This window comes from Borostomias antarcticus (assembly GCF_949987555.1).
Source record: "Borostomias antarcticus genome assembly, chromosome: 15".
NCBI classification, from domain to species: domain Eukaryota; kingdom Metazoa; phylum Chordata; class Actinopteri; order Stomiiformes; family Stomiidae; genus Borostomias; species Borostomias antarcticus.
In genome coordinates this window covers 11,807,194-11,821,620 of record NC_140248.1, presented here as the reverse complement: position 1 = coordinate 11,821,620, position 14,427 = coordinate 11,807,194, and the positions used below count along the sequence as shown (strand labels likewise).

Here is a 14,427-nt window from a genome sequence, read left to right as displayed (position 1 = left end):
ACCAGATGGCATTATGGGATTTCCATGAACCTAGGGAAGTGTGGGAAATGAGAAGTTGAAACAGGCCCGTTGGAAAAGGTATTGTAATCTTCCTTCTGCCCGATTTCCCACAGAGACGGTCGCCTCCACAAGGCGGTGGACGTGGCGTGCGACGACTACGGCGTCATCAATGCCCCCTTCTCGGGCTCCCTGGGAGGTCCGGCGGAGGGGTGGCGCCGGCCTGACGGGACGCAGTATGACGGCGTCCGACTCCTCTACTCTGGTGAGCGCTCGGAAACCGCGCGTAGGTCGATCCGGACGATCGGTCAAACGCAATGCAGTTGTACGAGACAAATACAAGTCAAGTTCTTGGACTGGAGAGGCTCTCGAGCTTTTAGTTCAGAAACAAGAGTCAGCTCGTACTGAGCATCCCCCGAGGTAATTCTTAGATCTACAGTGCATTTCCAACACAGTCAGCACAACTCAAGGACATGACATCTTGCTGAACCAGGGCTCTGAGAGAGAAACCTTGAACACATCGGCCTAACCATCCCAACCTCTCTCGGGTGTCTATTAGCATGTACTCGCAGGGGTGAGTCTGAGGCCTCATTAGAGAGGCTGGAGAGAGTGATTTAGGAGGGATTAGTGAAGGTAGTGTGGAGGTGTCTTGGATTTCATCTGAGCTCGCGTTTTTGTCTTTGACAGATGCCTGATCTGCCCTGTTTTTGAATCCCCATCAAAGGAAGCTCTCACATAATGATCTGCAATAATGGCCGTCATTGAGGGCATGGCCGTGCATCTGTATGTGTGTGTGTGTGTGTGTGTGTGTGTGTGTGAGTGTGTGTGTGTGTGTGTGTGTGTGTGTGTGCGTGCGTGCGTGCGTGCGTGTGTGTGTGTGTGTGCATGTGTGTATGTGTGTGTGTGTGTGTGTGCGTGCGTGTGTGTGTGTGTGCAGTGTGTGCGTGTGCGTGTGTGTGTGTGTGCATGTGTTTGTGTGCATGTGTGTGTGTGTGTGTGCGTCCGTCCATGTGGGTGTACATCCTGGGCTGATGAGCAGCATCATACTGAGATGAGTAAACAACATTATTTTGTTAGCTACCTCTAATTGAATTGCATTATGGGAGGACATGTTCTTTCAGATCCTTTCATCTGAGTGCAAATTAAGTAAGGCATGTTTGTGCGCCAGAGAAAACACATGTAAAATTTCCCACACTTCCCTAGGTTCATGGAAATCCCATAATGCCATCTGGCACGTCTTCCAATAGTGGATTAAGATATTAAGATGATGATATTGAGATAAGTATCAGACAACACCACAATCGCAAAGCTGAAAAATATACATGGGGGGGATAATGGACAAAGTACAAAACAAATTTGGCATGGCTTTTTGATGTATCCTGACAATAAGGCGTGTTGTTTTATTTGCTTGCTGAGACTCCATATTGCATATTTGTTGCACAACTCTCCAAGAATAGTTAGAAAGGGCCTTCATATACAAAGCGAATTACCACTAAACCTGCATTTTCACACCTGGAGTAGCCACATAATGTAATCACATCCATCACACCATGCAGTTGGAAGATAAATGTTAAAAGTTCAGTGGGTGTTGAACATTACCGTATTATGTACTTTCTTGCAGCCAACTGTTTTGTCGCTCCATTCTAATCAGTGTTTTTTCTGTCTTGCGTCTTAGAGCACTGCGTGAAGATCTTCAACATGCGTCCGTACCCCTACCTGGGGCCCATGTCTCAGGGGGAGGCCCTGGGCTAGGAACGCTTCTCTGGCATCACCTCGCACCTGGAGCGGCTCTGACCCCTCACCCTTCGTATGACCTCTCACCTTTTACCTTTCACTTGGCGCTTCACCAAGTGAAACCTCCCTGCCACCCTGTCACCTCTTACCTAACATGTGACCCCTGGTCTTTTAAACGACCCCTCACCTTTCAATCTCTTCGTTTTCATTTGACCCTCCCACTCCAAAGCCTATGAGCAAGGTATCTCTAAGTTGGGTCACTATTTCAGGAACATCAGGACATTATGCATGTTAAACCAAAGCTGTAATTTCGCTTTTCCACCAGGAGAGGGCAATGAATAATAAAGTGTCAGTGTATCTCCTATACTCTACCACAAGATGGTGCAACTGCTCAACTTATTCCGCAAACCACGAAGCCAAAATAATGTTTTATTGATAATAGTTCAAGTCTTATATCTTTCGAGTTTTTCTTCCTAAATAATCCTAGTTATTGTTATCAAACGTGTGGATTATCATGCAAGTGTCAGACGAAAAGGCAGTAGCAGTCCCTCCTATTATCAAATAAAGGCTATGCATAAGCTTCAAAGATAGTCTATCTGTAACAGTCAGTGAATACTAATACAGCAGCCTTGTGTCCTTCCATATGTATTATCTTCATCTACAAATGCGCATACTGTGTTGAAGCATACAGCTGTATGGTCATTAGGTATTCTCATACATAGGGACTTAAAATTGTATCAGTAGCTGATGCGTGTTATTTTAGACTCAGTATGACTGCTGCTGCTTCTAATTGTAGATTGGGCCATCTATTCACATGATGATCAGATGAGGAATAGGGAATAGGTTACAGGCCCTGGGGCTTTTGCACTTGGCCTTAATGCGAGTCACTTGTGTTTTTTCCCGTTATGAAGGAGGATTGATAATAAAGGTAGGCTATTCTGACAATCTAATCTATCAACAATGTATTGCCTAGTACCTACATGAAGCCGTAGGGCTAGAAACACAGTGGCTACTGTGGGGAATGCTTTCGCTTTGATGAGTCAGAGGGCTGGTCTATGGAAGCAACCCAGTTGTTAAACCCGAGTCGGTGAGCTAGGATAGGCTGGGAGTTTGGTTGGAGCCTGCTGTGAAACGGGACGGAACGGGACAGGGCAGCAAAAGAACCGACTGAATGTGGTACAGGAAGTCTGACGTGGACCATTTACGAAAAATCTCAATTGTTGCATTCATCAGCAATAAAGGATCGTAGGCCACCGGCGCGAATGACAAAGGTTCGGTGCATTAACTTTGTCATTCGCGTTTGATCGCAACAAACCGGGCTGTTGTTTTTAGAGGCACAGAAGAAGGACACCATGCCAAGACGGACCGTTCAAGAAGTAACAGTTCAAGATGTCCAGAAAAGGAGAAATCCGAACAAACACTATGTAAGTCAACAAGTTGTATCCCTTGTTTTTATAGGAATCACACTGAACATTTTGATATGCGCAACAACCGCTTTGTTGAAGTTAGCAGGGTTTCCTTCACTCTACTTTGGAAAAGTAAAAACAAAGGGAGTATCAAATTACACCTCAGCAAAACAGTTGATGCAAGAGCAACTATTCTACCAAATTATGATACTTTATGATCGTTAGAAAATGAAGCCAATAGATTTGGCCGATGAAGTACAGTGATTTTAACCAGATGTTTTTTTCCTTGGCTCACATGTCAACATCTGGAATAACGGGACATGCGCCCGCGTCTTCTTGTTCTTTGTATTCATCATTAAACCGCCAATCTTTCATAAATCAGTTTCTTTTTTTGTGTGTGTTTTGGATACATTTTTATGGACACATTTTTTGATTAAGAATGTTTTCATTCAAACACAACCCTGTGCCATATCACGTTATGCAGGCCTAGCCTAGCTAAGAGGCGGTACCACCACCTGAACAACACCTGAGAGAAGACATGCTGACACTGCAATATAACAGAGTAGCAACAGCATGCAGTAGGCTCGCTCACATCTACAGCGTGGGCGTCCTTGTGCTGACGAGGTCACAAAGTGAGGGGTTTGAATGTAAAGACTCAAGAGACCTGGATGTCCTCCAGTGGCCTGAGTTTAAGAAGAGAGAGACCCATAAGAGATGTTTATCCTCCGGTCTCTGGGTCAGAGGGCTTCCCACAGGGTTTATTGCTGTTAGGAAGAAACAGAACCTGGTTTGAGTTCATATTGCATAACCCTGCCTGTAAGGCCTTCTGGCTCCCATGTAGGCCTATGCTGTTTATGTAGACCTGAGCTACAACACTTTATGGACCAGGAAGCAGACTATCGGCCTACTCACCCGTCAATTCCGAAGGTCATTGTTAGTACTGTGTACATAATGCCTTAGTGGAATGTTTGAACAAAAAATGGCTAAATGCACTTATTTGTACAGAGAATAGAGAACGAAGAACGTATCTCTTGAGACTGTTTGGCCCAGTCTGATGTGGCCCTGCACATCAAGATTGGTGTAAACCTGTCTAACAACAGCTTATTCCTTTTAGGCCACCGAGGTTTGAAGGTACCACATGCACTGAGGAAGATAACCTCATGGGCCTGGTGTGATGATAGTGGAATCAGAGCATCGTCGGGATATTGGTTCTGTTGCTGTTACCCAGTCACTTTAGGGCTTCTATTTTGCATTAATATTAAAGCTCAAAAAGACCAATGGAGAGAAAGAGAAAATGTGTGTTTCAGTAAAAGAAAAAGAAAAAAAGGGGACTGAGGCAGATGGAAGAATATAAATATTTTTCCTATTTTTTTCACCCGTCCCCCAAAAGAGATGTGTTAGTGAGTTAGAAAAAAAGGATGAAGTACTGTAGTCAAGACCGAGGCGCTTTTCATATCAAAGAACTGTCCTCATATTTAAGCCTTGATTCTAGTGGCCTGGCCTGGTAAAAACAACTAGGCAGAGTAGTAAGCCTTCCGCCCCATGCAGGGTCCTAAAGGAGATTTGTGTGAGTCATGAGAAGATGGCTTCCTATTTTGCTTATTCCATGTAAAATGTAAATGACCTAAAATGACCTAAACATTGTTTTGGGTGGGCATACATGACCATTTGGTGTCACTGGCACTGCGACTGCGAATGAGGTCAGAATCTTGGCCATAGTGATGTTGATGATGAAGAGTGGTGGATGATATCATCAGACCTATGCACTGTGAGTGTGGTGAGGGGCAGGATGTCGAGTTGTCGAGTTCCAGAGGTCCCGCGTCTGCGCCATCTGCTGCTCGCCGGTTCACCGGTTTACCGGTCATCTGTGTTCAGCTCAGCTTCCTGTGCGGCAGGGTTGGTTTACTTGACTCCCGCGGGCACCACCTGCTAATGTGTCCTCTTGGCAAGTTGCTCCTGAACAGTGTGGACGCTCAATGCCATACACTTACATTGTGTTACAATGCAATGAAGACCTACAGTAAACAGTCATTACACCGTGTCTTCATAATGAGCTGATGGCGGACGGCCTTTGGGCCCTGGGCTGTCGGCGACTCAAGAGTCCACTACCCCTGGGTAAGGTCTGGGAGCGGGGCCAACAGAAGCAGGCAGCCAGACAGACACAGCCACTGGGGAATTTCCAGTCACCTCTCAGCCTCTCTTGCTGTTTTTTTTTTTCTGTCAGTTTCTAGGATTTGTACTCCAGCCAATGTGCCGTCATTAAGCTAGCAGCATGATGACAGTCAAAGAGATGCTGTTTTGATAGGGCTTGCGTAGATCTTTGATCCGTGTGAGCTAGCCCTCCCCTCTCTATCCTTCCCTGTGTAATGGGAGACTGGGATTCAAGTATTGAGGGATGTGGTGCTGCAGGTGCACTGGTGTCACTCAAGTGATACATGCCTTTTGTAAAAGGACAATAGCGTAGGCAGTGGGCGAGTAGGATTAGTCATTTCCTTTTCTACAGGAAGTGGTGGTAATCTGCTGGTGTGGGAAATGAGATCATTTGCCAGGATGTCCACTGTGTGTCTGTGGACCGAAACGACTATGAAACCCCACGTTACCACGCAATGTTCCTTGTGACCTGTTCCGCTTAAATACACATCATGTTGTTGCCATTAACACCGGTGATGATCTGGTGACTCTGCTCTTAGATCATTATTTCCTCTTTCTGTCTCAGGTTTACATCATCAAAGTGTCCTGGAGTGATGGCAGCACAGAGGTCATCTTCAGACGCTACAGCAAGTTCTTCGACCTGCAGGTGAGTGGGAGGGCCATTTTGGTAGAAAACAATGACAGAGCAAGCACAGTGGTACGCCTTGTATACCAATGGAGACACAAATGCCTTATCTCAATGGGCTGATGTAACTCCCTCTCCCCGTCTCTACTGCTTAGGGTACATTCCACAACGTAGGGCTTTTGACTTCACAGTGATCATAATCGGGGCGACGCCCACCGCCGCCATATTGAAGGGCTGTCTGAAGTTGTCTAAAAGTTGGCCCTTCTAAGGGCCCTGCCTAATGTTCATTTTCTAATGAACAGGCGATGGTCACTTTGCTCCCATAATTCTTTGTGACGTCAAACTCACTTCAGAGCTTTCACTATGAAGGGAAGTGACTTCATAGGGTGTAGGGCGTAGGGATCAGCCCTCCCGAATTAAATACAGCCTTAATCTGACAACACTGGTGTGACAGGTCCTGACAGGTGAGCATAGCAGGACAGAGGCCTACAGGGAAGGAGAGAGGAGAGGAAAACTCCGGAGAGTATTGAGATACAGCCTTAGTGTTTGTGGCTGGGGCCTTGCACTCATTTGACGTTGGTAATTATACTGTGCGAGGAGGAGAGTCGGAAAACGAGCAAACGGAGCTCGGAGAGCTGAATGTGGATTTCACAGATAACCACAGAAATGTGTGGTGTGTTTTAGACTTGAACGTCACACTGGCACTTTATTACACAAGGAGGGATTTATCATCATTTCCAATTCCTCTTTCAAGGGTTATAGACCCGTGGTAGATCGATCAGTGCTGACTCTTCTACAGTATTCTCTCCATCCATGCTTTCAATCTTGATTTAGAAGCGTCTGTAGACATGATCAACTGTATATATAATATAACTGAATATGAGTTTAATTATACTTTGAATGAGTGCAAATTCCTCTGCAAAAGCAATAAAGTAGTCCCAATATGATTACATGCATCATACATTTCAATCTAGATAACCATAATACTCTTGTCTAGGGCAAAATGTTAGAAATTTCCTCACAAAGTGATATTGAGTCATGATTTGGTGATGTTTTGAATGTGATACTGACCACGCTGTCCGCAATCAACATCCACATCATGGATTTAATTTAATTTGGCTAATTCATGGCTGGAATTCAGACTGAGATGAGATGAGGGACAGCTTACTCCACTCGCCCACCAGAGACTTTGTAAAAGTATCTCCCTCTAATCCTGTAGGCTCATATCAACGGAATGCATGAGCCAACAGCGTCGTCGTCAGTCACTGACAGGAACACGACGTCTCGTTGACCGTCTCAGGCCGGGTGCTGCCCTGCTCATGTGGGTTAGTGCACCTATAAGGTTGCATTGGTGGAGGGAGGATTGTGTCTCTTCCATTCCCTTGTTTCCCATGTTTACCTCCTATCAGCTCTGCTCTGCTGAGTGCGCGTGGTGAGGGAGATCAGGATAAGCCTCATAGCATGTTGAGATTACACCAGATCTTGGTCTGCTCCTGGGTTTAGCTGTTAGTGTACAATACTGCCCCAGGGAAGCATGCGTACAACTGTATGAGAGAGCGTACAACTAACGAGCTTGGCAACATTTAATGTCAAAGAACCAGGCGTCTATTAAAGCTTTACACATTGCGGGCATAGGCTTATAAACAGCCCAGAAATCTAAACTATGCTGTAGCTGTGCTAGCCAACAAAACTAATCCCAGTGCTAAGAGTGATTGTCTCAGGTTACATCTCTTCTTTTAAAACCCTCTGTCTGAGGTCACAATGCAACAAAGTCTAATGGTGTAAAGTGTCACTGAAATAGAGTATTGAAATGGGACTAGATACTGCTGAATGTCTATAAATATAAAAGCAGTAGCTGGGGTCATCTTCCCCAGAGAAGCTGGACAGTGACAGAAAAGTCCCAGGAAGTCCACCCCCCCCCCCTCTCTCTTCCCTTTTCTCGCCAAAACAGAGTGCTGGTGACATGATGCCTGCTCTTGATGCCTGCTCTTGATGCTTGCTCGCATTCCTTCGCCGTGTACAGGTGGAGAGTAGTATCATTAGCTCTGCCGCTAACGACGCCCACTTCCCCTGCTGATGGGGAGGCCTGATGGCCCCGGGTGAAAACAACTGTAGCGTACCGTGACGCCGCCAACCCACATCAAATGGAGCCGTGCAAACAAGCCCCATGCGGCGTGTGGTGCTTTTGTTTTTGTTTACCTCTCTCTAATCACGTATGCGTGCGTATGTTGCTCCAGATTCCTTGGCTCTATGCCAGAAGGGTTACCTAAGCTATTCAACAAACAGCACATGAGTGAGGCCGATTCACTGCCACCCCCTCACACAGGTGTACAGTATCTAGGCTACCGCACCGCAGGAATACGCTGACTAGTGTGTGACGTGTCCCTGTGCCCCCTCCGGACTCCTAACAGGCTTTGACTACGTGACAGATGTATTACTGCCTTAAAGTGATGGAAATGGTAGCGATGTGGTTGGTTGAAGAGGTGTTCTATTTCCATGCCTCTGGGCAGCGTTTCCAACTCTGTTGAACATGTCTTCGTTTGACTTCATTCTGTGCGCCCAGAGTCTAGTTACCCCGGCTACTTCTAAACATTAAACTACAGTACACAGCTTCCTTTTCTTTGAAGTGTTCTGTCAGTGCATGGCTACGCTCTCTCAAGAATCACACACCTGTCGCACGGTGTCCACATGCAGTAATCAGTCGACAAACCCTCTGGAAGTGAAAGCTGCAGAATGCATGGCTGAGATCTCAGGCTAGCCTCGTGTGAGCTCACCGGTTCACTGAGCTCCTGTTCTCTAACGCACCACAAAGCTGCCTCAATAAACTGCGTCCTAAGTTCTGGTAGCCATTACTCATAACATACGCTCTCACTCACACAGTGCTGAATCAAATACGTCGACGTAAATTCGCTGAGTGCTGTTCACTTTCATAAGGTTGGATTGTGGTTTCTTTGAGGAAAACAGTTTGAGACTGAAAATGTCAGACTGTTCTGACCAGCTTTATCTTTATTTACTGTGGGGGGTCACTCCCTACCCTAATAGAGGGTGAGTGTGCATCAGGGTCTCTAATACTCCCCTCCGTCCCATGGTTTAACTGATGTCTCCTGGCACTGTTTATGGGCTGTAGTTTCCTAGTAACGATTAACGTTTACTCTTCGCAATGCCAGACTTGAAATGTACGGCTTTTGTTTCACTGCTTCGTTAATCCACCATTCTTTTTGTTCTGTTTTTCTTCTTCGCTTTAAGAAATGAGCTGTTAGGAACCCATGTGCTGCTGAGACAGCACATAGCTGAGAGGGCAGACGCAGTGACAGGAAATGCGTGTCTAAACCCAGTCTCCTCCGGGTTTGTTGACGTTGCTCAGCACACTGAGAGCTCTCAACAACAGCTCCAGCTGAGAAACGCGTGATTGGTTGTTAACTGGTCTTTTTTGGTGCATGACTCATTCGCTCGTCCGAATCGGACCTTTTCAGCTGAACCTAGCACCAGGGGTACTCTGTGGGTAACGGTTGTTAAAAAGCAAGCTTTATTATTGACTTAGATTATGAGTTTTGGACTATGGGAGGTTAGTTTGTTGTCGACATGGGGCTCCACGGTTAATGACAGGCCTGCTGGTTGTGGCTCGTCCATCTTGATCTGCTCACTGTCCTTCCTGCCCCGGCATCGCTGGCTGTGTCACCAACACGGATATTTCATAATGGGTCCACTCCTGAAGCGCTCGGGCTCACGGCGGACTGGGATTATGGAATCTCAGAGGAATGCACGGCAGAGTGAGGGTCGGGACAAGACTGTAGACTGCCATTTAAATCCTAGAAAGAGGAGCCATTGTTTAAGGCCAACCGCACACTCATGTAGCCTATGTCTGATGATGAGTGACTCGCCGATCTCTTCCAATGCGGCTTTTGTGAGCAGTCCGGCTGCTGCGGTGAAAGAGGATGTAGACTAGACAAATGATAGCGCCGGCAAATTCTATTTGTCTCTGACCAAACAGGATTTTGTCCAATTAATGATAGCATTTGAAGGCTGACAGTCGGACTGGGCATTCTGCTTGGACTGGTAATGGGTCAGTTATGTGATAGGCCACAAAGGAAGGTCTGTCTCTGTTCCTGTCATGTCACCCCCCCCGGACCCCCCACACCTGGACCCCGTCTGTCTGTGGTCTCTGAATCACGCTGGGAGAGCGTAGAGTATTTAGCCCTCAGACGGCGCTCCTCACCCAGGCACCTCTGATTACAGACCGGGGACACAGTCGGTGGTTTGAGACTGATGGGGAAGGAGACAGAGAGACAGGGCGTGTCTGTCAGAAGTATGGAAACAATTACAACGTGAGGGGTATTCTCTCTCTTTCTCTCCTTCTCTCACACACATTCTCTCTCTTCTCTCTCCTCCCTCTCTCGCTCGGCCTCTCTCACTCGCTCTCTGTCCATTTTCCAACTCCTAAAGTCCAGACGTGTGTGTAAAACGAGGCATCTGTCTCTTTAGCCAGACAGATGGTTTTCAGGTGGACCCACAACCAGCTATTTTCTACTCTGGAGTTCCTTTGTTTGACAGAGGGAACGATTGTGACAGTAGATCTTGGATTAATCACAACTGTAAACTGGGCGCTTGTGCAAACGTGTGCAAACGAAGAAATCCTTTTACAAAATGCATCAGTAGTGAAGCATCTGCAGACTGGTCCCTTGCTTTCTAAAGCCCACTCCATCTCCGGTGTAGGAGTTCTTTCCCATGCAATCACTCTCACCTCACTCGTACCACTTCTCTACTCTGTCCACCCTGCTGTTTTTGGCTCCACCAACCAATGGGCTATTATTGTTTCTCTCGGCTTTGCTGGAGACCATTAGCAGTGTGCCTAACAGCTATAGCTTTACGTGGACTTGACTTGTACAGCTTAGAACCATTTCGACACAGGTCCGACACACTCGCTGGTCTAAAACCATTTGAATTAGTGTTGAACGGAATGAATAGCTGTATCAAGACAGCTATTCATAGTTATTCATGAGTCATGGTCTGATGAGAAGCCGTGAGAATTTGTCCCCTTGTGATCTGTACACAGGGCCTATTTTATGGTTTGAAATAAATAAATAAATAAACTGGCTTTAACCTCATAAGGGTGCTCTGTTTGACTTGTCTCTCTCCGAGGTAGAGCGCAACCGAGTGTGAACCCACCCGTCCATCACCCTAGCCCTCCGCTGTGACGAGAGGTCAGCAGGGTTTCTTTCTACATAGGCCGTTTGATGGCCAACTAGTAATTTTCCATGAGTTAAAGAAGCAGGATGCTTCAAATCCACCCCATGTCAGAGAAGAGCGTCATCACCAGCCCCCCTGCTATCCAATCACATCCCAGCTTACTGTCCACATCACAGGGTTGTCTATCATTTCAGTTATGGTCTGAACACCAGAGAAAAACAAATTCATAAATCTGTTGTCGGTTGTCAGTATTACAACACACACCCAAGAAATCCCCCGCCCTCGGGACCAGATCAGTCGCTTCAGCTAGCGCGGCACACGAGCGCTGTTATCCCCCAGTGTAATAGGAAATGAAGAACATTCCTGCTTTATCTTGGAGTCCTTCGGTTCGCTCTGACCCTAGCGAATCTCTGGACAGCTGCCACTGACACGCCAGGGTAGCAGGTTCACACTGAACAGAACTCCGTCGGCCTCGGATACTCTCTCTGGTCCCACTGAGCCGAGTCACGCCGCCGCCATATTTAATCAAAGCAGAGAGCGCTCTGGGGCGGCCGTTTTCCTCAGAGACACAGCAGGGGGTGGGGGGGATGATGTGAAAAGGTTGAACGTCGTACCTCTACTCCCCCCCTCCCCCCACACACAAATCCTCCATTACTTTTCCCAAGAGAGGAGGAGTCATTTACCCCCTTGATATTTCAGCCTTTTCTTCTTTGTCGTCATACTTGATTCTGGGGTGGATCATCCCAGGAATGCCAGAAAGACTGCAGCCTACTTTTCCTCAATTCCCTGAAGGAAATTTGCAGTCAGGCGGCTGGTGACAAAAAAAGATTTTTTTTGTCTTTTTTTTCCACTTCGCAGGCTTACATATTGTGCAGAAACCCTTCAAAAACTGCTGCCTAGCAAACTGAAAGCACCTGTGGTGGTAGTGGAGCATTTAACAGGTCTCTCAGCTGTGTCTTTCAAGTGCTCCTGCCTGGGCCCGGGAGACAGAGGGCTTCAAGTTCATTGGCCGACACACAGGTGTCATTTCATTGGCCTGCAGCTGTCGGCAGCGTGCAGCTGGTGGCCTGGAATAAAAACGACGGGCCTGTGGACAGAAGAGGGGAGAGCTTTATTTGGCAGGGGTGTCGGAAAATAACCTATAGCTCAGTGTGATCACCGGGTAGAATGCTGCATCTGCATGCTGGACTTGACAGAGAGAGAGAGAGAGAGAGAGGGAGGGAGTGTGTGTGTGTGTGTGTGTGTGTGTGTGTGTGTGTGTGTGTGTGTGTGTGTGTATGTGTGTGTGTGTGTGTGTGTGTGTGTGTGTGAGAAAGAGAGAGAGAGAGAGGCAAAATGTTCCACTATGTCAGTGGGCCCTTGCTAACAGGCCACAGAGCATATGTAGTCTACCCAGAGAGTAAAATACCAACCATCTGCTGAGTGTATCCCTAACCATTGACAGACTTCCTTTTATTGGCAGGATTCCTGGGAGGAATTGCTGAATTGTTAAAATGTGAACCAACCCCCCCCCCCACTCCCCATGCCCCCCCCCAGCAATGCTGTGTGCGGCGGAGAGACCAAGCTGTCTTGTGTTACTCTGTGTTTTGTTGACTCGTGTTTGTCTTGCCTTGTGTTGTATTGTTGGTGCAACGTGACAGTATGAGCTGTGACCCCCTGTCCTCTCTCCCCTCCCTGTTTTCAGATGGAGCTTCTGGATAAGTTCCCTGTGGAAGGAGGCCAGAAAGACCCGAAGCGCAGAATTATCCCGTTCCTACCTGGTAAGAGATCAAGAGCAAACACACCGTCAGAAGCACCGACGCTGCCTCAGAAAACCCGACACCCTTGCTTCCCGTTCGCCCTGGGGGAGCGGAGAGATGCGCTACATTTGCGCTCCGTGGGGCGGAGCTTGGCACCGGCGTCCCCTGCGCTCACGAGGTTCTGATCGGCAGCGTTTTGAAATTGCTACTCGTTTTAGCTCCTCCCTCCTCGCCACACGGCGCTCCTAGACCGCAAAGCAGCTCGGTGGGCCCGGGCACACCTTTCTAATGTTCTAATGTCTAATTCAAGTAATCCAATTGGGCATCCCCCACCTGGAAAGTCCCCACCGTTGGACCTCTGCTGGATGCAGATGCAAAGGGGAGCAGGGAGAGTTTTTTTTGGTGGGGGGGGTGTTTGGAAGGGGGTTGATTGTGTGTGGGGGCGGGGGGCTAGCTCAAGGGCGAGGCTAGCTGAAGGTCTGGAACACATTGTGGGATCACACATGAGGTCCAGGAACTCCTCGCTCTCAGCTGTGTTTGCTCAATAAACCCTGGATGGAAAACAGAACGAGGGAGAGAGAGAGAGACTTAGAGACCGAGAGACCGAGAAATATAAGGGAAAGAAAGAAAGAGCGAGAGAGAGATAAGAGATAAGAGAGAGAGAGAGTCAGTCAGACAGGCCGAAGAAGACTTTCCCGTGCCATGCTCTCCCAGTCCCGCACCTCTCACGCTCTGACCACGCCTCCTCCACGCATACCCCGCGTGTCCAGTGACAGACTCATTCCAGTGATTAATCTGCGTCTTCAGAGGAAACTTGTTCTGCCCGGCAGGAAAAAGTACATTTGTTGTGTTAACTCCCCACCGAAGTCACCAGTTAACCTCTCCACGTTCACTCCTGCTGTTTTCAGTTACAGTATGCTCTCTCTCTCTCTCTCTCTCTCTCTCTCTCTCTCTCTCTTTTTCTTTCTCTCTTTCTCTCTCTCTCTCTCTCCCTTTTCATGAATGGAATATCGTTGAACTGGGAAGCCGAGCGTTTTTTCAGGTGGTTCGCATTTGAACTCCTTCCTGCGCCCACTAGTCTGTCAGGATGGAACAGGAAACCCTTTCCGTTGGCCATCTGACATCCTGCTCTGGGATGTGGCCGGTGTGTCGGCTGGTGTCTACCCTGACTGATCTCCACGGCACATCTCTGTCGACACCCGAGACCCCGCGGTCTGCGTCAGACAGGGCCGGGCACATATCTGGTGGGCTCAGACCGAACCAACGAGACGAGGAAGTGGGTTTTACTTTCCTCATGCCCAAGGCCCGGTTTATGTAAGGACTCCCTTTTCGTTTTCTCTTCCTCTAAAGATCGTCGAAGCGGTCGGCCTGTCTGCGTGCAGCTGCAAAATGTCGGCGGTACCGTTTTGTCCCCCACACACACACACACCACCGCATGATATGATACTTGTGATTGTGTCTTTGTTTCTCTTCCTGTTGCTGTGATTTCTGCTGATACAAGACATGGCCTCTTGAAATCTGCAGTAAGGAGACCAGTTGATCTCAACACATCAGGACTGTACATGCTCAGCTGCACACTTCTTTGGCT

General features: G+C 47.7%; 1 protein-coding gene across 1 annotated transcript in view; it reads left to right on the top strand.

Annotated features, from left to right (window-relative positions):
- Positions 1-2,850: 2,850 nt before the first annotated feature.
- The window catches only part of sh3pxd2b (SH3 and PX domains 2B), a 31,191-nt gene continuing 19,614 nt past the window's right edge, over positions 2,851-14,427 (top strand). The window contains exons 1-3 of the mRNA XM_084449780.1: positions 2,851-3,155; positions 5,854-5,934; positions 12,785-12,860. Coding sequence (XP_084305906.1) covers positions 3,084-3,155; positions 5,854-5,934; positions 12,785-12,860 — 229 coding nt within the window. The 5' untranslated portion in view covers positions 2,851-3,083. The remainder of the gene's footprint in view (positions 3,156-5,853; positions 5,935-12,784; positions 12,861-14,427) is intronic.